This window comes from Ischnura elegans, chromosome 7, assembly GCF_921293095.1.
Source record: "Ischnura elegans chromosome 7, ioIscEleg1.1, whole genome shotgun sequence".
Classification (NCBI taxonomy): domain Eukaryota; kingdom Metazoa; phylum Arthropoda; class Insecta; order Odonata; family Coenagrionidae; genus Ischnura; species Ischnura elegans.
Genome location: NC_060252.1, coordinates 4,551,754 through 4,578,057, shown reverse-complemented (window position 1 = coordinate 4,578,057; position 26,304 = coordinate 4,551,754). Strand labels below are relative to the sequence as shown.

The following is a 26,304-nucleotide window of genomic DNA, read 5'->3' as shown; positions in this document are numbered from 1 at the left end:
GAGTGAACGACTTGGAAGCTCAAATTAAAACCCACCGATTCAAACCTCGACAAGATATCCATGGCAAGGAACACAGTTGTCGTGGGGGTCTGAAAGCCAAAAGGTTTGATTCGTGGTGCAGGTGAATTTATCCCATAGCAATTAATGAGAATCTTAAAGCGTTGTTATGTAAAAACTGGGAACGTGCATTCGTTTAATTCTTTTAATTCGCAAATCTTCAATATTCATTAATTTTAATGTTGTGTTCCATTTCCATACAAAGAAAGGAAGTAATTTTTGCAGCAACTGCCTGACATTTTGATAAATGGCAAATAATACGTTAATTGTTAGCCTATGTTTTACATTAACGATGAAATAAGCAATGATTATTTTCGGGTTGATGTTCATTGAAAATTGTCTCTTAGTCACGCCAGGTATATGTAAATTTTTTCCTGAAAATGTATGTAAAATGAAAGCGCTGCAGCGGCAACGTTAGGCTACAGAAAGGAAAATTGTCTTGACCTTTTCCGACGATTTCTGCTGAGGCAGGGAAACCTCATATTTTTCCAAATTACCGTGTGTCTTTGATTATTGTTACTGTTTAAAGTACTCTGCTTTTATGGATACCTTTGTCTGATATTTAAAAGCAAACTTATAAATAATAATAATAATATTAATTCTACTTATTCATAAACTGCAAAATACTTAAATATGCAATGAATAACACAGTAAAGTAGAATAAAGGTATAGCTGAATAGGGATTACGATCATTTCTTAAATCAGCGGCTGATTTATAAACATTTAACAAAATATATAACAGGAGAAAAACAATTTTGATAGTCATATATATGTTTCCTGCACAAGATCGGAATAGGGAAAATAAAATTCAAGGATAATATAAATAACAATGGAAATATAAAATAAATCCTGAATTTAAAGAAGTATAGAGAATTTTTTAGCAAAACTTATAGTAATGATAACTTTTAACAAAGAAAATACAAAAGAAATAGCAAATTAAAATTATCAAGACTATAAAACTACCTTTTAAAAATTGTTCAATATTTTCACATTCTTTGGAAATAAGCCATTATTTTAATTTAGCCAGAAACAAAGCCATTGAGTTTTGACTCAATATATCAAACGGGAGGGAACTGAACATTTTTGGTGCAGGAAAAAGTGTATGCATGTTTGAAGGCTTTATTTTTAGTCTTGGGTATAACCGTTCCTAAGCCTCACAAAGGCATGTCTTTTTTTAACCTGAGTTTACTTGCATATTCGATCGATTTTGTTCTGTTTCCCTCACGAATCTTAATCAACATCTTGAGAACCTTAAATACAAATAAGTACCTTAGTGGTAGAACATTACGTTTTTGTAAAAGGGGCAACGAAAGCCTATTTTTCTGCTGTCTAAAATGTCACCCTTGTAAGTTTTTTTGTGAAATCTGCAAAGGCTTAGTATTAGAAAGGGAGGCTCCTCCCAAGCAAGAAACGCCGTATTCTAGTCCTGACTCAACTCGAGCACAATATACAGAGCGAGCTAATGATATTGGGCATAAATATGTTAGAATAAAGAATTTCCTTGCGATCGATAGCATTTCCAATTTTAGTTTATTAACATGTAATTTCCATGCAATATTTTCATCAATAGTTATCCCAGATCCCTAACAAAGTTAACTTGCTGAAATTTAAAACATGTCGGACAGGATTTTTCGTTGTAACGGTAACAAACACTCCGTTCTTCTATTAATTTATTTTCTACATTAAATAAAACATATTTGGTTTTTTTTCGCTTGAAAACAATTTAATTATTTCTTTGAACTAAACCAAAATTTTATTCGATCAAGATCTATTAGTATATTGCTTTTTAACTTTATATAATTGTCCCTTTAAAAAAAAATGAGTCAGCTAATATAGAATTACAACGACACATTTCCACCTCTTTGTGCCGAAATTTCAATTTAACTTTCTTGTGGTCGTTGTATTTTCATTTAAGTCGCCGAAATCTCTCCAAATTGCAGAAGAAATTGTGGGGTGAGGTTAAAAGTTTTTCATTGTGTCGCCATTCGTTTACTGTTTTGATCGAACGTGCATGAATTTTTCACGCCCTTAAATGGGGAAGCAATCCACTTTGCCGGTGCTACACCAACAGAGTCTAGTAATGGTATCATAGAATTTGGCTGTAAGCTAATGTGAGTATCAATTCCGATGGAAGCATATGAGTCACCTTGCGCGCTCTTTTAGGAATGGGAATAAATTTGAGTCACACGCAGTTGGGGTGCGAGGAAAGATTGAGATGTAACTGTCCGGGATCGGAAATGAATGAAATCATTTCCAATCCCCTCTAATCTAACAGCCGCCCCACTTCCCACCCTCCCAGCACAAATATCCGTCCCTTTCGTTGACGAGGGGTCCTCAAATAACCATCCCCCTCTCACTCTTCCACTTTTGCGGAATGAGGTTTTTGGTTCGCGAACACGTCATCTGGTGGATTCACTCTCTCCCTCGGGGCGCGATGTTAGCGCTGATGTTAGCGCTGATGGGGGCGAATCCCAGAGAAATTAAATGTGCTCGTCGCACGGTGAGAGTGAAACAGGCGGATGGCCCAGGAGGATGGAGTGGACGCAGCCTAAGGAAGGTGGATTCTTCGCTGAGGTTATCCAAGAGCCATCTGAACAGTGGACACTTTATCACTCAAGTCTTAATATCTTAATGTGCTCTTGAAAAGGACTACAAAGATTGGCCGTAAACATTGAGATTTCAATTTTATTTCTCTGCTTAGGTAATTTTTAAAATATGCTATCTAATTTATTGGTATAACGGCGATTCAAGTTTCCAACCAGTATAGCACCTGTTGGGATATGAAAATAGCTTCTTAGTTGAGGTTTCATAATACTCCATCGTTTGCTACCGCCTTATCGAGGGTTACTCCGGGTACTCGAGTATCGAGGGTACTCGGCTTTGAGCATGTAATGCCTAAGGACTAATCATTTAAAAAACATCTAAGTCCCCATTGGCTATGATGCCAGCTCTGAAAAATCGGCTGGGCCAGGCGGATGAACTGGTAGTTTCGACAGACGAGGAAAAGTAGAGTCTTTGTCGAGGCTAACTATAAGAGGCGATAAAATAGTTCGATCTCAGAAAAGGAGAAAGTTATCATTTTCGTTTTAATCTCCAAATTTTCTCTTCAAAATGAACGTCAACAACTCACAAAAATATTGATAACTTAATTTTATTCACCCAATTTCAAGTAACTACGTTTTCAATATGCAATTTTTTATGCAATTATAAGCAATGAGGCCAACAGGGAAAACTCGGCTATATCAATTTTAAGAACTGAAGGTGTTAGAAGCGCGCGGGAATAGGATTTTTCGTCGAGATTATGCAGGATCAAAACAAAAACTTCCACCAAAAAAAGGAGAAAATGGAAATTTACTTTAAATCTCCTAATAAGGCTGAAATGCATTAAGTTGTGATAAAATATGAACAATTGGGCTCATTAGGCATTTTCCAGGCATTGCCCTTAAAAATCAAAACTTTTACCTACGATATTATATTGGCACTTAACAAATAGTAGAAAAAAATTTATCATAGGTTAAATAAGTGTAAAAGTTTTTTTGGAGTGACATTTTTTATAGCGATGGAGTAAAGGTCGAATTTGACGTTGGCAGATCACCATAGTGCGTATTCGGTAATCAGCAATTGAATGCTTAAGTTAAAACCAAATCACGTTCATTTCATGAAATAGAAATGCTACGGTTGGTTTGCGAAGCACGAATGAGCATAGATTTAAAAGAATGGATACGCATTGAGCACACACCTGGTTGCATTGCTTGTAATCCACCAACTGGGGTAATAGGCTATTGCTTCCGTCAACCTTGATAAAGTGTCTTTGATTCGTTTGAGACTGCACCCGAATCTTTCCTTTATGTTCTAGCAGCAATGAGGGAATCGTTCCTCGAACAGTTCTTTGTTTTCCAGTTGAAATTAAAAGCACAATCCGCAATTCGAAAAGATCAACAGTTTGGCGTATGATTGCTCCGTTCAGCAATCGTAAAAGAGCGATAGAGCTCGGAATTGAAAGTTACAAAAAAGCAGCTAGTCGCGTTGTTGATCCTGTTCCTCCATTTTTAATTACCGGAAAAAATTGGTATTTTTCGTCGATGTAGGAGAAGCAACTTTTATTTTTTCGTTATTTTCAATTTCTTTAAACATAATTTATTTAAATTTTGATAAGTCAAATGTTACGAAAACTTTTCTGCCAAATATTTTTGAAAAAAATCAGAACCGTAGGTTATGATGCTTTTTGCATTCCCCAAAAATAAAGAAAATTAAGGGATAAAAAACGGAGAAACCGATAAATAATGAAATATCTCTTTTCAATTGTTTGAGGATGGCATAAAATAATAAAGTTTCATTGAGATTCAGCTCATAATTTTAATATTTCAAAATATCTCGGTACAAATTTCACTACCCTAACCAGTGAGACCATTTAGATACATGTGATGCGAACCGTTGTTTTTACTTTACACGCTTGGGTGAGTGAAATGAAGACATTTTCTAAGAAATGAAAATTTTACTTTTGAGTTGTTCGGTCGCAATGATTGATTCCCCCTTTGATTTGACGTATCCTAACGAAAGTCGCCCGTTTAATATTGCCATCGAGCGAGGGAGAGAGCGAGGGGTGGGCGGGTGTGGGCCCTGGATCCCATTCTCATCCGCATTTCTCATCCCTCTCCTGAATTCATCACAACCCTCTCTGCCTTCATTTTCTGCGAACTCTGCTAATCAACCACAAAACTCCATCTTGGATTGAGTTCAACCAATTGGGACTTGTTTCGACTGAAGGGTAATAAAAACCTATCGGTAATAAGAACTCATTCTTGACTTTGATTTTCCGAGCTGATCTCGATGCGTAAATGTGCTACTTTTATAAATTTAAATTGAACATCCCACTTAATGCACTCTAACAGTGAATAACTTTTACCTTCATGTTAACCCGTCTTGAAACTACTCTTGAATTAGTTAGTCGTGACGGTCGACTGACTTCTGAATTTACTTAAAGCGTATGAGTAAATTCAGGCGCAGCGTATTTTCCGACGAAGTTAGCCATATCTCACGAAAGCCAACATACTGCGGTAGATAAGATCATATAAATAAAATAAGAGAGATAGACTGTAGAACAGATAGATTAAGAATGTCATTTTTTCCAGTATCTATAAGAGATTATAACGGCAGCTCACAAAATGATAGTGTATCCTACTAACTTATATATTCCTTAATGTATGCATCAGAATTTTCTTATTATTTCTAACAGCATTTCTTGTGTGTTCTAGCTTTGTTGGTAGATTACCTTACGGAGAAGTTGGCATGTTTTTGCATCAATGTGGTAGTATAATTTTTTAGTGTGCGTGACGTTTTTTGGACCAGGTGGAGTGAATGTGGGAGTACAATTGCATGTTGCATGCTGGTGATTGATCATCCCCTGCCAAACACCCTGGGGGTGGCTCGCAGGGTATTTTGTAGATCATTATAGCTGATATTATGTAGATAGATGTAGATCATTATAGCTGATTAGAATATTGTATCGTAGCCGGAATCGATACGTCTATTCATTCAAATATCGGAAGGTAAGTCCGTTCCAGAGATCCTCAGTGAACTTCTCGGATTGAGGAGATAGAAGGCGGAGACAGTGGCGCATCGCATTTGAAAGATTTTTAGAACTTCTTTCAATCTTACCCTACGTTACTTTTTCATTTCACATTTTTTGTTATACAATGAGGTTTTCATTTTAAATTACTGACGTAGCCTAAGTCTAGAGCAGGGGTCTCCAAAATACGGCCCGCGGGCCGGATCCGGCCCGCGCACTCGTTTCAAGTAGCGCGCGATTCTCGCTCGTTTAACTCTGTGATACGCCGCGAGGAGCATTGCAGCGCTGTACTGCACGTCAAAGTCGCCTTCAACTATTCGTAAACAAGAAATACGCCAACAGATTCTTCAGTAGACATTGGTATCGAATACTTCAGTCATCGGCAAATTTGCTATCCGGCCCGCGGGGCGATTCGGAACTTGGAATGTGGCCCTCGTGGCCTAGTAAATTGGAGACCCCTGGTCTAGAGGGTAGAGTTTTCGTTGCTTATCATTCAATGATTCGCTATGCTATCTCAAGCTTCATTATCAAACCACGGTCAAATTAAGGTCGTTGTTTGGGTGTCATCCATAACTTACCACGCGCTAGTTGCATTAAATTCCTCGCTGAAATAGTGCGTCTGTGGTCTGGCGTGCGTTGACATGTAGCTTTTTGAAAATCAATTACTTTTTGACATTGCTTGTTGAGCTGGCGGTTTAAAAACTTACATTAGATACCAAATTAAAAAATTATCATGTTAACAATGTTTCCTGATATTGCGGGACGATCCTCGTGCCATCTTAATCCGCCACTCGCGTTTGGAATGTTAGCAATCCTTTTCTCTGTTGATACCAATAATTGTCTGATAATCGGATAGCACGGAGAAGCCACTCACCCTTGAATTGAAATATGGCGGTGGAAGTCCGGGTCAAAGATTCTCAGCGAAGGTCCCTGATTGAGGATGCAGAAGACAGTTGAAGGGGTGGAGGCGAGGGAGAAGTGGCTGGGAAGGTGAGTGTGGAAGTAGGGTGCGAAATTGGGGTGTGGGAGTGGGTTTGGCCCAAGACCTCTCGTCCCAAGGAAGCGATTTGCGCGTTAAATCAACATTCGGGGAGGCACTAATACGTGAGTGAGGTCGTGGGGGCCACCTTCTCGGAATCTCGACTGCGGCTGCTGCTGCTGCCTGATGAGGACTCGTCTCCCTCGAGGGAAGGCGCCGCGAAAATGAGATGTGTGTTTGTGTGTGGAAGGGTGATTATATAGAAGGATTAATCTCGATTGGAAGTACGGTCCACAGTTGCACGCGCGTTCGTTCCCTTTTATTTTTTTCCATGTTGAATTGATTTTGTTTGTCACCCTTAAGAGGAATTACTTTTGGAAATCAAGATTATATTTCGTGCCATTTCATAATTTTCATTTCAATTAAATGGTTATTTATGAAAAGGAACGTGCTTTGGACACCTTTTTTCTTATCTTAAATATGAAATACTCATTGAAAGATTAAATATAGACTAGTAAATTAGGTAACTTTTATTTAGCTGCAGTAATATATTCAGTGCCATTTCATAATTTTCATTTCAATTAAATAGTTAATTTATTAAAAGGAACGTGCTTGGGACACCTTTTTTCTCATCTTAAATAGTAAATACTTATTGAAAGGTTAAATATAGACTAGTAAATTAGGTAACTTTTATTTAGCTGGAGTAATAATTTGAAATCCGGAGACATCCTGCCCCAAAAATATTGTTGTAGCAGCTGCACGTGTCAAGTGTCCGAATTGCATCAGGAGTAGAAGGCATCCGAGAGCAATATCATCGTCATAGCATCTAATTGATGCGTCAGCTACATTGCTGTAGTGGATGGAGAGAAACGAGAGTTCAAAGAGATGTCGCATTTACAAATCCCTTCCCTCCGTTCCGATTTCGCGCCGTCATTGATTGGCAATCACGTCTCCCGTCCCCGCCGGCAATGACGCGCAGGACGGAAGCCAAATATCCCCGAAGGTGCCCCCCTTCACGCGGCCCAAATGGAGCGGTGATCCATTGCAAGGGCACTGACACACTGCACACACATTACAGGAGACACCATTCGATCCGCGATTTATGTCGCTCCTTCGGTCGCTCTTCAATCGGTTTTCAAAAATGTCCACCAGGCGGCGAGACGTGCAGAGTGATCCATTTACCCTCAATGGTGTGGAAGTGGAATAATTCGAACATCAAGAGACCGGTTAAAAACTTCGAGTTATCTAAATATTCGAATTAAAAAAGTCCTAAATAAATATATCCAAAAAAGTAAAATTCATTTTTCCAATCAAAACTCTTTATTAAATTCACTCTCTTGAAATATTAATACTTTGATTAACGCCTATCAACAAGATTAAAGTAACCTTAAAACGGGAATATTTATTTCAATAAAGTGCAGAGTACAGTAACATTTTTATTCTAACCTTCAAATGTCTTCAGCAACATTTGAACTGCTGTGCACATCCAACTTAACTCGTAATCTCATAGTCATAGCATAATACACCGCAATAGAATCATAATAACCAAAGAGAATAAAAATATTGAATACGTACTTTATTTACTAACTTTTTACTAACAGAATATTGTTTGGTAAAATAACGGTCGTCGCGGCGGGCGGGAGGGGAAAAGTTAGTCATCACACTCTACGCTGTCACGTGTTTTGACTGACAGAAATCTTTTGACAATAGCGTTAGTAAAGCATCATTTCCGATGGTTTCCAAACTATTTTGAGTCGCAGATTATAATTTATAACTTAATTTGACACATCAAAAATTCGAATTATCCGAAATAAAATTCGAACCATCCAAAAAAAATTCGAATTATCCTTTTTTTAGTATTGTTTGTATACAAAATACAAGGGACCAAGAGAATTTTATATTTGAATTAAAGAATATTTCGAATTATCCAGGTTCCACTGTGGTTACAATTTAATACTTTTCATAGCAGTAATAGGGTTGAAGAGTTAGGAATTTGATAGATCACATCGCCGCAAATATAAATTTCGTTCGGCACCCCCAAATATTTCTCCGTAAAATGGCTCCGTCCATCAGCAAAACGATTGGCCACTTTAGTGAACCCAATTAAATGGGAAATGGAGGGGGCCGACTGGGAAAGTTTCTCTCTACCGAAATATTCCATATCTATTCCCTCCCCACGGTAAATTTCCATTAAAACGAAAAGCAAAAGAATTGCGGTTATTTCGACAAGTGGTATTTGTTTTCTCGTATCATCCGATGAGGTATCGCGTCTCTGAGTGTATTTATCATTTCATGGAACGGTGAACAAAAATTGCTTTTTCCGCCGCCATTGACGGGAAAGCGAGGGATCGTATCCATATTCACTTCCCCGGAATTGTGTCGAGGCGATCCTTCTTATTCTTTTTTTACTTCGTCCCACCTTTGCTTTAATTTCTCTTTTACGCGGTTGAATCGTTTTTTATCCGAGACACCGATTTAACGAGCGAATTCTGCTTAACTCACGTGTGGCGAGGTAAACCGACGAAGATGAAGGCTTTATCGGATTTCGCTCTAAAAATATGATGTCAAAAATAGTATTTTTTACCAAAGTGATAATTGTAAAACATGTAATGCGCTACTCACCATGTCAACCTCCGAAATTGGCCCCATGCTTCGAACCATTATGTCCACCTCAACGACTGCCGGAGACCCTGTAAAAAAATGATTATTAAATCTGATTAGTAAAATTCTCAAAACGAACGGTTAAGGTTTGATTTTGTGATATTAATCCACGATGGAAAAATTCAGACTTTACGGATTTCTGTAAGAAAATTACATGAGTTCCGGGTTTCAATACGATGAGCGATCCTCAGACAACTTTACAGATATTCTGTCCAAATTCAATGATCCACTTAGATTCAATGCATTTGTGCGCTCAATACATGCATTCACATACGTGGCGGAAATAGAGGGAAGTTTATGGGAAGGATTTCCCCCCCCCTCCTCTTCCCGAATCCAAATCCTTTCTCCCCCCCAAGCAGACACTATTTTCGCCACCCTTGCGGTAAACCCCTCCCTTTCCACCTTTTCACCCACCCCATCCATTAAGATTGTGCTAAAAACAAATGGAACATATAACTGGACGGAATCTCGGTAAAATTACCAGATGATAGCACAACGTGTTGAAATCCAGCTCGCATTCATTTTTTCTTACCTATTGAAGTACGCAAAGTTGCCTTTTTTCATCTTGTTATAAGTGCATGAGGTGTAATTAAGAAATTTGTTTTAAAAGAGAGAAGCAAGAGCGATATATACCAAATATAGAGTATTTCAGGCTTTTTTAATGAATATCTAGCATTTTAATTAAACTAATTGGCATATTGACAATAAATTGTCGTGAGTAAAACGTAGCGAGAAAGTTTCATTTCTTTTACTCTTCCTAATTCTGTAAAAAAATATAAAGGTGTATCCTCAAGTTTAAAATATTTTATAGGTTATAGTCATGAGAAAGATACGTAAGCGCTTTAATGTGTATATTCTTCCCGAGGAAAAATAAATTGTTAACAATTGCTTAAAGAACTCAAAAAATACAGTGAGGGTCGAAAGTTTGCTGAGTAGATCTAAATTTCCTTGACCTATATTCGATGACGTGTCCCCCCAATTTTAAACTCAGACCACTTTTCACTTGGACTCTCTCATAATATTTTCCTCTGCATTTGGAGGCACAAATTTGATGTTACCGGTCTGAATCCAGGTCAAAGTTGATATTGTTTCTAAGCAGGGCCGTTGCCAGATTTTCATTTCGGGGGTAAGGAGGGGTCCTGGGTCAAATGCAATTCATCCGTTCGCTTAAATGGTTGAAAATAAGTAAAAACCATGGACGCAGATACCACCAAATTCAAACATTTCCGCAAAAGTATGCAAGAATAGCATTTTTGCGTTTTCTACGGCGAAAATTGCAGTTATGAGCCCCAAACAAGTCATCGTTTGTAAATTTTACCTTTCCCAAAAAATCTTAAATTTAATGGTGTGGTTTTATTTATAGAAATTTACCTCAACCGCCACATTTCCATAGTTGAGAAATATTTCTATTCCACTAAGTCCCAATTACTCTCATAGGTATGTCTTTCACGTTAATTGTTATCATGGCTAATCTTAATCCTACAGCCGCCGATAAGAAAGTACCCTTTCAGGTAGTGTAATTGAATTTCCTTCAAGATTTACCTCACATGTCAACGAGAAACCACTTCCCAGTATCTTCTCACATTAGGTTCGGCTAGTTCTCGCAACGTCGAGGGATATTTTCTGGTCCGTTATGGAGTGGCAACCTCCCTGTTCCTCAGTTAAATTGCACTTCGTGTGAACTGGCAAGATACTTCACTGAAGCTCAACATTGCACAGTTATTCCTTTTTCTACGAATAGTTTTAAACTCCACACTCTCAGCGATTCAACCCAAGGGTTATTTTTAAGTTTAGGTTAGTATAGAGCTCACTCAAGTATCAGCCCTCAGAGTAAGGACTGGCAGAGGGCGGACGAATAGCTAGCACCCTTTTCGTTAACCCCATCATATGTACTAAACACGTGACGTGGGGCATTTTCCCACCAACGAACACGCGAGAAAACATCAGGCACTTATCAAAATGAAATAAAATTTATTAATGTGTGTTCGAATTTACTCTCCAATGTCACTGAGCTCTCCTCGAATGAGTTTCTTTGAATGCACCCAAAGTCATTGCACCGCTCGGAAATCGTATGCGAGTCACGTGACACAATGTGACGTCACCAATGAGACGCTCGGAGTGCCTACGTTGGGACCAAGGTAATGACGTCACCCACCCTCGACTAACCTTTAAGTCTCGGCCGTGTGAATATCACACACATCCAAGGAAGGAGGCTTTCCCTTGGCAGCGTGGTACTTGGAGTTAATGCACGGACGAATCGGGAGTTGAACCCAGTATCTTGCAGACAGTAGCCAACCACCACCCACTAAGGCACCACGCTTCTCCATTTTAGCTCCATAGCCTAGCTTAGTTGGTAGAGTGAGAGTAAGGTGGACCAGTGGACCAAGGTCATGTCCTCCAAGTGCAAGGTGATATAAGATAAGTAGCTGGCCTCCTCTTCCCTCAAAGTGCTCTAATCACAAAACTGTGTCTTAGCCTGAGGTGAGCTCCTCCCTCACCTGTCCTAACCAACTACGGGTTAAAACACGGACTGAGAAATTCTAATTTAAGCGAAAACAAGGAGTGATTTTTCAAGTGTTTAATTTTTATCTTTTGTTACTGTGTATGATAAATCAACTTACCTCCGAAATTAGGTCTCACACTGTTGTCGTATCCTCGCAGCAAGTTGTCCAACAAATCTGAGATGTTTCTATGATTATTCCTCTGCTGTTGCTGCTGTAGTTGTCTAATGGTGTGGGCTTTGCTCTGCTTTGCACCATCTGCTCCCCTGAAAGATAGATACGATCTATATTGCGATAGAGAGACTGTTTTCAACACAGCAGACATATGTTCCCAGAAGAAACTTATCAGTTATAGGCTGAAGTACCAAAAGTTTGTCGCACAATAATTTCCATTTTTTTCTGACTGGTCATTCCACAGTGAGCAATCAGAAACATAAGTTGTGGGTTATTTATCTTCATATTTCAACGGGGATAATTCTTTCCCAACAAATCTAATATTTTTTTCTTTTTTTTATTACTTAATGCATACAAGGTATTTTTACTTTTACAAGGGAAAACTAGCCGCAAAATTCTTATATTAAGACCTATTTAATGCAATTATAATGCAATGAAATAGGCAAAGTGAAATGTTCGTAATAATTTAAGCACTTTTAATTATCAGTTATAGATATAATCGGCAAATTATAGATGAAAAATGTCCTAAATATTATGAGTTAATGAAAACATTTTCAAAATATTTCTAATTCTATTTTTTCTAACAAGGAAAAATTATTTATTCATCAAGAAAATTCCTCTTCGAAATTTAACGTGGCCAACTAATTTCACTTAACTGCATCACTGTATGTTCGAATAAATTTCAATACATGTAAGTTTCATTGTAAGTAGTTCATTAATAAACACTGGGTGATTATGTTGGTAAATGGCTAGAGGTAGGTAATTTTTATTTTAGATATGCGCTACATTGTCTAAGAGTCAGGAATTTTTGCGGAATAAATGGTTTAAAGGCATACATTTTTCACCTCCAATATACTGATGGTCGTACTGATTCATTTGTCATGGTATTGATTCATTTCTCTGGTTGAAAATCGAACATGAATAATTATGGTCTACTCTATCGGAAAATTTGTGAATTTTTGTATACCTAACACACTACTCAAATGCAGAAAGATTTTTCAAATTCCTCATCTGAAGTTTTCAAAGATTAGATTCTATACCAAGACGACCTGCCTGTATTTGGTGATTTTGACACATAACTGGTCTCACTCCATAACCTGTCATTGAGGTCAGGTTTTTTCTGTATTTTCATCTCAAGCACACCCTAATTATAAGGCATGGTGATCAATAGATAATAGAAACACCCAAATTTTCATTCCAATGTTACATTTCGATGAATGGGCTTATCATGCTTTTAGGATGCCCAAACCACATTAATTAAGTATCATTTGGTTTCGGCTAAAAATTCCATTCGTCTCAGAAATATAATTGGAAGCAAGATTTTTGCCATACACCACGGCATCATCGACTCTGCATTACGAAAATCTGCCTACAAATCGAATAAATTATTGACAGAAGTGTGCAGGAGACTGAGAATCTTATTTTGTTAGACTATGTGACACATGAGTAAAAGAGAGTGACATACGGGTGTACATATGCCGCGTGTCGTAATGGAGATTGCCCCGAAGTTTCGCGACCGACTGCTCGTCACTTCTTTAAGGGAATGATGCTGGGAATTGCTTTTTCCTGCCTTTTTCATTTCGGGTGGGCGGAGGGTGTGAGGAGTGAAGACTGGAGGGGGAAGATGACGAAATGTTGCGGATGACTGGGTTCCAAGTACTGCCGATTCTCAATCCGGTGTCTCTGTTATAATTATTCTTGTTCTTCTTTATTTCTATGGTTTCGCGGATGAGTCGCATGAGGCCTTGAATTGTTTTACCCTCGCGATGATTCTTGATTTTAGGAAGTCGATCGCGTGTCCGGTGGCTTCATGCTCCGCTACGGCTGACTTTGAAGAGTAACCCAGCTACAATCAAGAAATATGTGACACTTGTCTGTCCCTCTGTGCACTGTGAATTCCCCCTGCACGCTTCTCTCTTCGTTTTCCCCTCCCTCCCTGGCTGCAATATCTCCAGTGGGATGTTAACCGACATTGCTTTCATAGTTTTTCTCTAGTTTTGTCAAGGAATCTCCAAAGTCCTTTTTCTCGCCATTCAAACACTCAAAGACAGCCTCACAGTCGGTGTTCTGTCGCCAGTGAAACTCACTGGAGTCCATATTGTTCATTAGATTTCTCACTTTGTGTGCGTTTGAGATTGCAGTGCCGATGGAAGGCTGCGAAGAAAAATTGGAAAGCTATCTTTGAGGAGCGCTTCCTTCGTTACCGGCTGATCTTAGCGTCGCGTCGGTACGCTACCACTAACTTAACTGTCTTTCATCCTCAAGCATATTTCGTCCTCAAAATCTGCTAATGCTGCAAGTTTTGGGCATTAGAAATTTTGGCTTTGCTGATCAATAACCAAAAATTTCTGAGCTGAATGAAATAAAATTTTGAGAAAGACAGTTTTGAGAAAATAGTGAGGAATATTAAGGTACCATTTTAATCCAAAACAGAAATCGGATTTATTTGTAAAGCAGCCTGGTTTACTTTGATTGACACAGCGTCTTACAATTCTTCCCATCTCCTGAGATATTGTGTACTGGAGCTCGTTTCAGAATATAGTGCAAATAATTTTAGTTTCACAAAATTATAAGTGTTTCATTTGTGTTTAATTTGTCCATTAAATCCGTTCTATTTTTGCTCACTCCCAATGCAAATCTGTCATTCAGTTCTCTAATATTGTCATTTATTTTACTCTTGTTGTTATTGGCAAATAAATATTTAATATAACTCTGTAAAGTGTGAAAAATAACATATGGTCATGATTTTAATTTTTTGAGATCTGAAGTAAAATCAGGAGCCTTATGGATAATCACCCTCGGGCTAAATGCGACTACTCCGAGATCATTTATCAAAAGTGCCCCGAGAGCAAAGTCGCCGTTTTCAACGTTCAATGGCTGACTGCTGCTGTGTGCCCCCGGAAAATTGCGGAGGCCTTCGGCGACAGCGTTCGATAAAAGGAATTCGAATTCGAGCGAAGGAGCGGTTAGATGGGAAATGGCGAGAAAACGTGCGGATATATATTGCACCGGTGAAGTTTGGTTACCTTAGGCCGCTCCCTCCAACGAACGCAATCCGTCAAGTGTTTGGAGAGCCGAGTTGGTCGAGAGGAGGAGACGTCTTCGGATGTCCCTCAGGGATCTTGGCTGGGTCCCATCCACTTCCCTAATGATTCTCGACCGGAACACATTCGAATCCGTCCGCTGAGCTGCTGAATGGGGGGCAAGGGACGACGACACTGCAAACCAGATTAATGCTTGCCCTGCCCTGCAAACGGTGAATTCGGATATCCTAAGGAAAGATATCACAATGGGGGTTCTTCCATGCGTGTTTCCACCCACCACACGCTTGTATTTCTTTACGAGAGTCGCAAATCGCCACGGTGGGGGCAGAATGATCAAAAAATCCACGGCTGTCTTTCAGCCAAAATTTCATCTCGCAGTGTTACAAGCTATCAAGTAGGTACTGCATGTGCGAAACGTCATTGTACGCAGTCAGGTGCAAGCAAGCATTAACGATGAAACTCACCGTAAAAAAATCATTATGCTTAACCGGGAATGACTGGTCTTGGCTTGGTGGTATAACTGGTAATCTTACCGCCAATTGGGAGATCCGGGTTCGAATCCCGGCTAAGCCAAATAATTTAATTTATGGGAAATTAAATTCATGGTGTAAATAACTAATAAAATTCGTAGCTTTATCGTGATATTCCTCGCTAATGCAAATCCTCCTCTTCTGCTTATAATGCGAATGAATGTGTCGCACTTACTACCTCGCTACAGACATTTTTTTTTTAAATTACCGATAATGATGCACCCGATTCTATGGGATCTACTAGTGAAGAATTAAATTATTGGTGACACAGCAAGAGTGGAAACAGTAACGTCTAAATTTTAATCCTAAAAATCGCGCGTAAAATCAACTGAGCCCAGACCATCGTAAGTTTAATCTATTACTAGACGGGGCTCTTCTTTACTTCTCCTTCATCGTGAGCATTTAATGGCAATTAGTCTTTGCAATCGGAGGAAACAACGTAATATCTCACGCCATTGTCATGGCCAGCCAATCAGATCAATCCGAAAAGACGTAAGTAGAATTTCGCCATTTCAATTTTGGTCGCATGCGCTCCAGCGGAAAAACACTTTTAATTATGTACAGTTTATTGTGATTCGCCTTTGTGCTAATCTGGACTCTCGGAGTGGCCTTGTCAAAATCGGGCGGAGCAATTTAGTTTTAAATTAAACATTTTTCAAATCGTTGTTTGACTTATTTTCGTCATTTGGTGTGTAGATTTGTACTTTCATATAATCTGTATGAAGTTTTGACTTTACTCGTCAGATCTGGTTAAAATATGTTTAGATTTTTCTCCTTTCCATTCTTCATGCATTGGGGTGCTTCAAGAGTCTTTAAAGACAATATGTCCACCGTGTGGATTTTTTCATGAGTTTATATGTGATTTGCTTCCATCAGGTTTTGGAAAGAAGGAAAAAATAAAGGAAAAATTGGAGAAAAATTATCCTCTCATGTTTAATAATTACGTGAAGAGTTGGGATTGCATGTCGCACACATTTAAAAATATTTACTATTGAAATTTAATGCATGAAACGAGTAAAATTAGACCCACACGCTTGAAGTATGTAATGGTACCATCATTAGGTTTACCTATGCATCGAACCAAATTCTCCCGAAGAAATAACCCGTAGAACGAGATGGAATTTTGGAGTAACTTGCAGAATTACTGACCACCAATTCAGAGATTCGTAATTTAGAGTCCCGGCTGGGCCTAATGGTCTTTTCAAGAATCTCTGAGATCCATCACATTCATAACTTTCCACAGCTGTTCGCCGCAATTCGAAATATTAAGTTGTAAGCATAAGAGGATCGCACTCACCTCGTCGCTATCACCAGAACATTTGAGAGGGTCGAGTGAAGTGCGCCCCCGTGTGGCGAGAGCGCGAACTGAAACGGGACGGAGTGAAGGGCCTTTTCTCCGCAGTGCGCTTGGGTCCCAGTGTAAAACCATGAGGAGCGAAAGATACTGACGAGATCGTGACAGATAACTATCCTCATGTCGTCTCTTAGTTTTATAGTATCCGAAACGAGTTTCGGCCGAAAGCCGGGTCGGTCCATGTTAAGCTAATTGCGGAGTTCATGATCGTGTTTCGTTTTGAAGATGTGCGACTTCCACAAAATATCGCCTTTCATGGATTCTCATACTCAGTGAAATAGCTGAAATCCTCTTTTTCGTGTCTTACTAGCCGATTGTGTTAACTGAAGCTTTACTCTGTGCGATTTACTTAAAACTTCAATTAATTTAATTTTAATATTCACTTTGCCATCAGCTTAAAAATTACACCAATATTTTGAAATTTTCATGGTATTTAGAGAAGACCCTTTTCAGCATTCAACTTCAATTTTAGCTTGGAAATTATTCCCAAGTTCTCTGGTACTATAGAAAGTATTTTGGCGAATCGTATAAGTTTCGCGTACATTTCGAGCAATCCCACGTTTTGAATAATCAGAAGAAACATCACAGTTGCATCTGCATGGAATTACCAAAATATATATGTACCCTGCCATGAGTTCGCGCTGCATTATTCAAGCGAAAGGTGGGAAACCAGTTTTCCGATTCGTCCTGGCTAATGTCCCCCGTATTGAGTGGCTTGTACGCTGCGTGAAATATTCCCCGCTGGTCACTCACCTGCTGTTTGGGGCCGAAGCGAGAAAACCGAGCACGCCGATGAAATGGGCCGCCCACAGGGGCCTCATCCTACGGGCCGTCATCCGTCAGGGGGGGCCAAACGGCGACGGCCAGGGCCGGCAGAAGGGGGTGACGATACAATAGATAGGGAGAGAAGGGGAGTTGTGGTTCAGCTGGATGGAGGGCGGATGCTGCAATTGTTTGACCTCATCAATTGTTGAGGATCAGTCGGTGGATGGAAAACAGGGCGAGTCATCACTGGTCCAGATTTCCCTGAAATAAACACAAGGAGTGGAGGTTAGTCGACATTCCCGGCTGAAGTCACATGCAAAGACGAAGCACAGCACTTACACTGCTAGAGAATTAAGAATAGGTGTCTTTCAGAGCGACACGCAGGACACCATTTCAGAACACCACTACATCCAGGTCTGGCCGAGACGATCAAATGAATGACGATATTTCGCCCAACAGATAAGTGGAGGAATTCATTTTTTCCCACAGCAACAAAGGACTAAAATAAATGGTGGGCGTGGCTTAGTATTTCTTAGAATTCAGTAGCTAACATTTCCTTTTTATTTATCAACGAATTTTGCCCTAACACCCCTGCCATGCGCCTATTGAGGCGGCTTTTGGGGTAGTAGGTAGGTGTAAGATTGAGGCAGGGTGTAATTGAGGGTAGGGCAGGGCGCGCCTCCAGCAATCGGGGAGGCAATGCGAACCACCCTTAGAGTATAATTGGTCTGAAATAGTTTAACGAATAATGCGCACGAGAGTGCGACGGCGACATGCTGTGGTATTACGTCATCTATGTATGAATTATGCCATATCGTATCGTATGAATTGCGTAAATTTAACCTCCTTCTCTTTGCTATCTTCGTTATTCAGCCGTAATATCAAAATTTAGGATTAAATAAATTATTATTATAATATTATATTACATGAAGATAGCGGTAACATCGGGGGTCTCGCAAGGAAGCGTATTAGGTTTGCTATTATTTTTAATATACATTAAAGACGTACATGTGGGAATTGACTTCAAAATACGCCTTTTTGCGAATTATTGCACAATCTACTGAAGGATCAAAAGCAGCAAAGACCGGTGCACCCTTCAGAATGACTTAGATAAAATATCTTCATGGATAATCACCAACAAAATGGATGCTTATACGATAAAATGGACGAAAAATGAAATTCACGAGAATGAGAAACGAGGATAATTGATTGTATTTCCTGTTCGGTGGAAATATTTCCAGCTTTAATAATTGTAAATACTTGGGGGTTAATGTTGCATCCAAATGTGATTGAGGATTTATGGATACTGATCAGGTGGTGGGAAAATCATTTAAAACTCTGTAAATATGAATATACAAGAGAGTGCTAAAACAAAGAAATAGCCTACATGATAATGGTTCGACCTTAATTAGCATATGCAACTCCGGTGAGGGATCCCCATTGTAAAAATGATACCTTAAAGCTTCAAAGAGTTCGAAAAAGTTGAAAGGAAGGCTGCCAAGTGTACTCTAGAAAAGCATAGAAAGGCTGTCACTGCTATGCTAGGGTTTTTGTGATGGAAATCTCTAAAAGTGAGAAGAACCATAAATAGGTTATGTGGGGTCTACAAAGCCTTCACATACGAGCGGGGTTGGAAGCTGGGTCTAAAGCTGTACTCACTCTGCCACGTAGAAAGGAACGATCATAAATTCTAAATTAAGATCAAGAAGCAGAAAACAGAAATTTTGTAAGAGTTCTTCTGCTATCTATCTGCTATCTATTCGTTATTTGCCATCTATTAGTCAACAACTGTGAAATTTTGACCTAGCTAAGTCATTTACTTTGCGTTTGACAGCCATAGCAGTAAAGTCTAAGATAAGGTGTAGATGGCATTATAGTGCAAGGATTTTTTAAGAAAAACGTTTTTGGAATAAAAGAAACAACTTAAGTCAAAATAGCCCGCCGTTTGAAAAAAGCCTTTGATACTCAAGAAACGTAGCATTTCACTAAATAATCTCTTTCAAATCCAAAATATAAAATGTGGAAAATAGTGAAATATATTCCTTTATTTTGGTCGGCTTCCAGTTTGACCACTGTATTTACACGGTGAAGTTGTCAAGAGAAGTACCTGCGCCAGAAAATAAATTGTGAAATTGGAGCACTGACGAGAAACCGTTACTGCTCGTAGGATAAAATTACCGAAGTTAAAAGTTAGGGGGTGTTTTATAGCGGAAGAAGGCTGAGCCAAATTTAATTGCGCTTTTAAGCGAAAAAAATGATTCGGAATTACCAAATACTTCCACGTGACCACCACGCAAGACAAAGTAGGAACAACTCTACTGCCTGATTGATTAAACACGTTTTTGAATTGGTGAACGACTAAACTCGAAAACCTTAATGAGCGATTATTATCAGAGAATATTTCATCAATAGCATTACCACGCTAAGCAAATTGGTTCTTATAATTTGGTCTTACAATTTCCTCTAAATAACTGAATGCAATGCAATAGGTTCTCAGAATTTTAATAGGTGTAAGTACGTGTCTATAAAATTGAAAATATGACCCTAAAATGAAAGCATTAAATTTTATCAGCCGGCATGTGCATCAATGACTGCGTATGTAATTGTGAACCGAGGATAGATTATTATAGGTTAATATTATTCCATTTATGGTTAAAGGGCACATCAGTTTGTGTGTTTGATGTTCTTTAAAGTTTACGTAGCTACAAAATCTACCCGGAACATACTAGGCGTAGCAGCTTACCTATTCCTGGACGTACCAGCGAAACTGTTGTCATAGCCACTGCAATTATCGACGCCGTAGTAACCGGAAATGAAGAACTTTATCGCGCAGCGCGGAAATTCCCGTCCTCACATAATGAGTCTGGGATCACTCAGAGAGAGAGTTTCGAGAGTTGCCCAATTTTGGCTTCAAAAATTTTCTCCATTTAATCAATGACAGCTTTGTGAAGGAAGTAGTAGAGTGCGTGGTTCAAACCCCGATCAAAGCTTATGAATGCTTCCGGCTAGTTTCTGACTTAGGTTGTTATACTCCTAGTAGTACATTGTACTGAAATACCTATGCAACGCAATATGTGTGGGGACATATACCTACGGTGAATTTGAATGCTATTGTTTCGATGGAAGGGCTTCAATCGCATCCATGGGGCCAATCCATTTTTTTTTATTCACGAGTTCCCTTTGATTTCTACCTCCAAATTTTGGAACAGCCCTTCTGAAAACTTAAAAAATTACATTTTTCAGCTAAATCACTTAAGTAAAATTTATACCGTATTCGGCCCAACTCAATGCATCATGATATACATCAAAACACTTATGAAATTATAGCATACACTTTTAAAATATATCATTAATGACTTCAATAATGCAAAGAAATGCCAAAATAATTTTACTTCTTGAAATTTAATCTAAACATTTTCATTGTTATGAAAATTATATACTTTTTCGTCTCCTTTTTGTTCCTAATCGTGCCCTGCATTTTTACATTTTTCTTCTAGCATTTTTCTATCTTCCTGAGCCGAGGTTCCACACTTTTATGATATCACCTCATTTAACTGTGATACTCAAAGCCAATTCAGTCTTTTACCATTAAAAAATTAAGCTTTGAAGGCGTTTAAATGCAGTAATTGGAAAAAATACCGATTAAGAAGATAATGTCAAGATGCAACGGTGGGAGAGCAAAAATAACAGAGAAGAGGTAAACACCAGGTGCTCAACGAGGCCACGGGCGTCCTTGCAGCTGAGGAATAGAGTAGGTTCCGCACTCTTCAATCCGCATTTCCCTCTTCAGTGCACGTGAAGAAGCGCATCTCTCCTTCCGATCGCAGCTCAACGGTCGACTCAATCGCCAAACACACTCATTCAAATCCTGGAAATAACATCCACTCGAGGTTCTTCCTCCACGTGTCCGTTCAAAATAAAACGCAAAAAGACACAAATGAATGTCGTTGGCGCGAGATAACCCGTACTCGGCGAGGACTTGTCGCCTACTCAAGTGTCCACGAGCTAGCACTTTTCAATACCTCCCGAAACGTTTAACGACATGATGTTTAAAAAAAGAATTCCCAGCACTTGATTTGGGGAAGCGTTTGACTTCCTTTCGAGGTATTCTTGATACGAACGTGTCGTTTGCCTCTCAGGAAACGCCTACGATAAGTGAACATTCGATATAGCGCAGGAAATTAATTTTAAAACACGAAAGTTATTCCAGCGATAGTTCTATACTTTGAAAATGCAATAATTTGAGAGTTCCAATTTAACAATTTCAGCTAAAAAAGTTCCGAAAGAGCTAAAATAATTGGAATGTTAACGTTCAATATTCCCATCTTCATCTATGTTCTAACAAAAGCGTCCATATTCTGTTATGTCTTTACGTGAAAACTGAAATTCGGCCAGATTTTGCACTTGCAAAATTGCATTTTCATAGTATAGAACTATCGCGGGAATAAATTTCGTGTTTTAAAATTAATTTCCTGCGCTATATCGAATGTTCACTTATCGTAGGCGTTTCCTGAGAGGCAAACGACACGTTCGTATCAAGAATACCTCGAAAGGAAGTCAAACGCTTCCCCAAATCAAGTGCTGGGAATTCTTTTTTTAGCATCATGTCGTAAAACGTTTCGGGAGGTATTGAAAAGTGCTAGCTCGTGGACACTTGAGTAGGCGACAAGTCCTCGCCGAGTACGGGTTATCTCGCGCCAACGACATTCATTTGTGTTTTTGCATTTGCAAAATCTGTCTGAATCTATTTTGCATTTGTCAACGAGACAATGCCGAGCATTAATTGCATTTTATTTACATTACAGAAAAATCACCATTTTTTACTATCAATAACGTAATAAATGTTGAATTTGTAATCTAACAACTTTCAATATTCTATCTTTTCTCCAGTTTTTTGTTGTTGTTATGTTTACATGACAACTTGTATCATAAAATGTATCTACCTTTTTTTTCTCGTATTGTTGTAGCAGGACTAAGCTCTTAGAGTAAACTTATTCCACTTGTGTTGACTCTATTATTTTAACAGGTTATGGGGCCATAGAACATGAAATTTTTTCTTTATTGAGTGTTATATAGTCCGTTATTAACGCAGTGAACATGGGGAAGCCCCGGAAGCCCGAAGATAGTTTGGCGGCATGCCCAGTGACGATTTCCACTTCTGTACCTAATATTGACAAATTAGAAGGCCAGCAAAATTACGGTACGTGGAAATTCGCTATGAAAATGAGCCTCATGTTAGAGGGATTATGGGATATCGTGAGTGGTAATGAGACGGTAACGGACAGTAATCGGGATATAGATTGGCGGGCGTTAGCCAAAATATGTCTGAGTGTTAAATCTTCCTGTTATATTCATGTCCAAACTGCTATATCCGCTAATATGGCCTGGGAGAGTCTCCGAGCTGCATTTGGAGGGTCAAGTATGAGCCACGTTTTCGATTAAACAAGACGACTGTCCAACAGCCGTCAATCCCAATTTCCATGCATAGAAGATTTTATTAATTATATATAAGTATTTGCAACTCATCGTAAATTACTCGCCATGGGTGAGATCATCGAGGACAAGTACCTTTCTTTTGCTCTGATGAACGGAGTTGATGAGAGTTGTGAGGCTCTTGTCATGATGCTGACGCGAGACAAGAAGACGACTCCTCCTTCGGACGAAGTTAAGATTGCTTTTCTGGAGGAAAGTGCTCGTAGAAAACTGAAGTGTCAAGAGGAGAGTTCATGTGCATTGCTGTCTCAAGGTGCTAAGAAGAAGCAATGGAGACCAAAGCAAGAAAATGCTAAGGTGGTATGTTACGGTTGTAATGAGGAAGGACACATGCGTCCTGACTGCCCAAAAAGGTCAAGTTGGTCTAATAATGAATTAAATAGAAATGTTAGTAAAAGTGCTAACTCTGTGCGTGTTCCTAAAAAATCTACTTCGTTAACCACAATGCTTTTGACTTCTTTATCAAAAGATTCTTGGGCTTTTGACTCTGGAACCACTAATCATATGTCTCCCAACAGAAGTATGATGGTTGATTTTCATAAAAATTGCTATCAAGATATTACTGTTCTGATGGTAGTAAAATTATTTCAGATGGCATTGATGATATTAACGTTAAATTTAAATGTTCGAATGAAAATATTCCGATGACGGTTAAAGATGTGTTAAATGTACCTTCGTTAACTTCTAACCTCTTACCTGTTTCAAAAATTGCTGAAAAGGGTTATGTTGTAATATTTGAAAAATATGGTTTTAAAGTGTATGATGAAAGTCTTATTTCCATAGATATTGCACCTAGACTGTCTGGAACTCTTGTAGGAGACCTTTATATCGCTGATCAATATAGCGAGGATAAAGAGCAAGTAAGGGCCACGTTGGTGAATGCAATCGGTCATGTTCTATGGCATAGACGTTTAGGTCACTTAAATCGAAAAGGTTTACGCCTACTTCAGGGAGGTCTTGTAAAAGTGATCGCTTTCAATAAGGAATGTTCAGACCCTTGCATCATATGTTTAGAAGGTAAACAGACGGTTACTAAGTTTCCTAAGTGTAAGAGCCACACAGCTTTTAGAGCTTGTTCATGCTGATATAATGGGACCGATGGAAAAACAATCTTGGTCAGGTGCTAGATATTGTCTGACATTTGTGGATGACTTTAGTCGCAAAACTTTTGGTTATATGCTCAAAGAAAAAAGTGAAGCCTTCTCTAAATTTTTGCAGTTTAAGGCACTGGTTGTAAACTATACTGTTAAACCTTTGAAAATAATTAGGACTGATAATGGTGGTGAATTTACTAGTCATCAGTTCGAAAATTTTCTGATAAAACATGGTATTGTTCGTCAAAAAACCATTCCCCACACACCCCAACAAAATGGAGTGGCGGAACGTACTAATCGTACTCTAATTGAACGTGTTAGATGCATGCTATTTGATTCAGGATTACCAAAGGAGTTTTTGGCCGAAGCTATGAATACTTCTATTTATATAAAAAATAGGTGTCCAACTGCTGCCGTAGAAAATGCAGTACCTGAGGAAATATGGTCTGGTGAAAAAGTTGATGTGTCACATTTGCGAATTTTTGGAAGTAGGGCACAAGTTCATATTCCTGATGTAAAGCATAATAAACTAGATAAAAAATCTGTTGAATGCATATTTGTAGGATATGGAGAAAATACTAAGGGGTATCGTTGTGTTCTTGCTGATGATCCTAAAACACTTGTCTTTACTCGTGATGCCGTTATTATTGAATCTGATTCCAAATATGAAGTACCCAATTCAGAAAAAGACAATACTTCTGAAATTGTGTCGGTCACTGCAGTTCACCATCAAAGTTTAGTCCCTGCGAATAGTATTGAAGGTGCTGAGGAAATTTTTGATGAATCTGATAACAGTAAAAAGAGTGGTGATGATGACCAGGGTCAAGTCAAAGCTTTAGGTATGGAACCCCTACAGCCAGTACTAATAGGTGATAGATACCCTACTAGGCAAAGAAATTATGAATATTAGTATGACAATTTTTCCTTCTTAATTCGTGATGGTGCTCAAAATTTTGTTGTTATTAATGAACAGGATCCACAAAATGTGAATGACGCTTTAGGCCGAACTGATAAAAATATGTGGAAACAGGCCATGAATGAAGAAATGGAAGCCCTTACTTGTAATGAAACTTGGGAGTTGGTTGTCTGTTCAAATAATAAAAATATTTTTCTGTGTAAATGGGTATTTAAAAGAAAAGTGAGCGCAGATGGCTCTACTCGCTACAAAGCAAGACTGGTAGCAAAGGGTTTTTCACAAAAATATGGGGAAGATTTTATGGATACTTTTGCTTCTGTTATTCGTTTGACTTCAATGCGTACCCTATTTGCGTTGGCTGCTCAGTTAGACTTAGAAATGGATCATGTAGATATCACTACAGCCTTTTTAAATGCGGAGCTAAATGATGAGCTGTATATGGAGCACAACCAAAGGGATTTGTTGAGCCAGGATGCGAAAATAAAGTATGTAGACTAAAGAAAGCAATTTATGGTCTAAAACAAGCTGCACGGTCATGGAATATCAAAATTCATTCTTTTTTGACTAATATTAATTTTGTGAGACCAAAATATGATCCTTGTGTGTATGTTAAACATCATAATGGAATTTTTATTGTAATTGGTCTTCATGTAGATGATTTTTTCCAATAATAAGTCGGAGACAAGAGAATTAAAGAGACAAATTGGTCAAAGCTTTAAGATGAAAGACTTAGGCGAATTAAAGCAATGTTTGGGAATCACAGTTGTTGGGAGCAAAGACACTGGCACAATAAAACTCAATCAATCTAAATATGCAGAGGAAATTATTCCCAAGTTTGGCATGGAAAGCTGTAAGCCAGTTAAGACTCCAATGGAAGTTAACTTAAAACTTGAAAAAGAAATAGATAGTCATAAGAATTTTGATTACCAAAGAATTATTGGTTCTTTAATGTATCATGCTGTATGTACTAGACCTGATATATATTATTCAATTAGCTATTTAAGTCAATTCAATAATTGTCATGGTAGGAATCACATTGTGGCTGTAAAGCGTGTTCTTAGACATTTAAAAGGTACTCTTGATTATTCTTTGTGTTTCACGAAATGTGATAGTAAACTGACTGCAAATGCTGATGCTGATTATGGAAATTGTAAAATTGATGGTCAT

At 38.5% G+C, this 26,304-nt stretch overlaps 1 protein-coding gene across 1 annotated transcript in view; it reads right to left on the bottom strand.

Annotated features, from left to right (window-relative positions):
* Positions 1–26,304, bottom strand: part of LOC124162013 (gamma-aminobutyric acid receptor alpha-like) — a 373,606-nt gene that overhangs the window by 207,214 nt on the left and 140,088 nt on the right. The window contains exons 2-4 of the mRNA XM_046538331.1: positions 17,623–17,895; positions 11,888–12,033; positions 9,228–9,295 (exon numbers count right to left, since the gene is read on the bottom strand). Of these exons, the coding sequence (XP_046394287.1) occupies positions 9,228–9,295; positions 11,888–12,033; positions 17,623–17,705 (297 nt within the window). The 5' untranslated portion in view covers positions 17,706–17,895. The remainder of the gene's footprint in view (positions 1–9,227; positions 9,296–11,887; positions 12,034–17,622; positions 17,896–26,304) is intronic.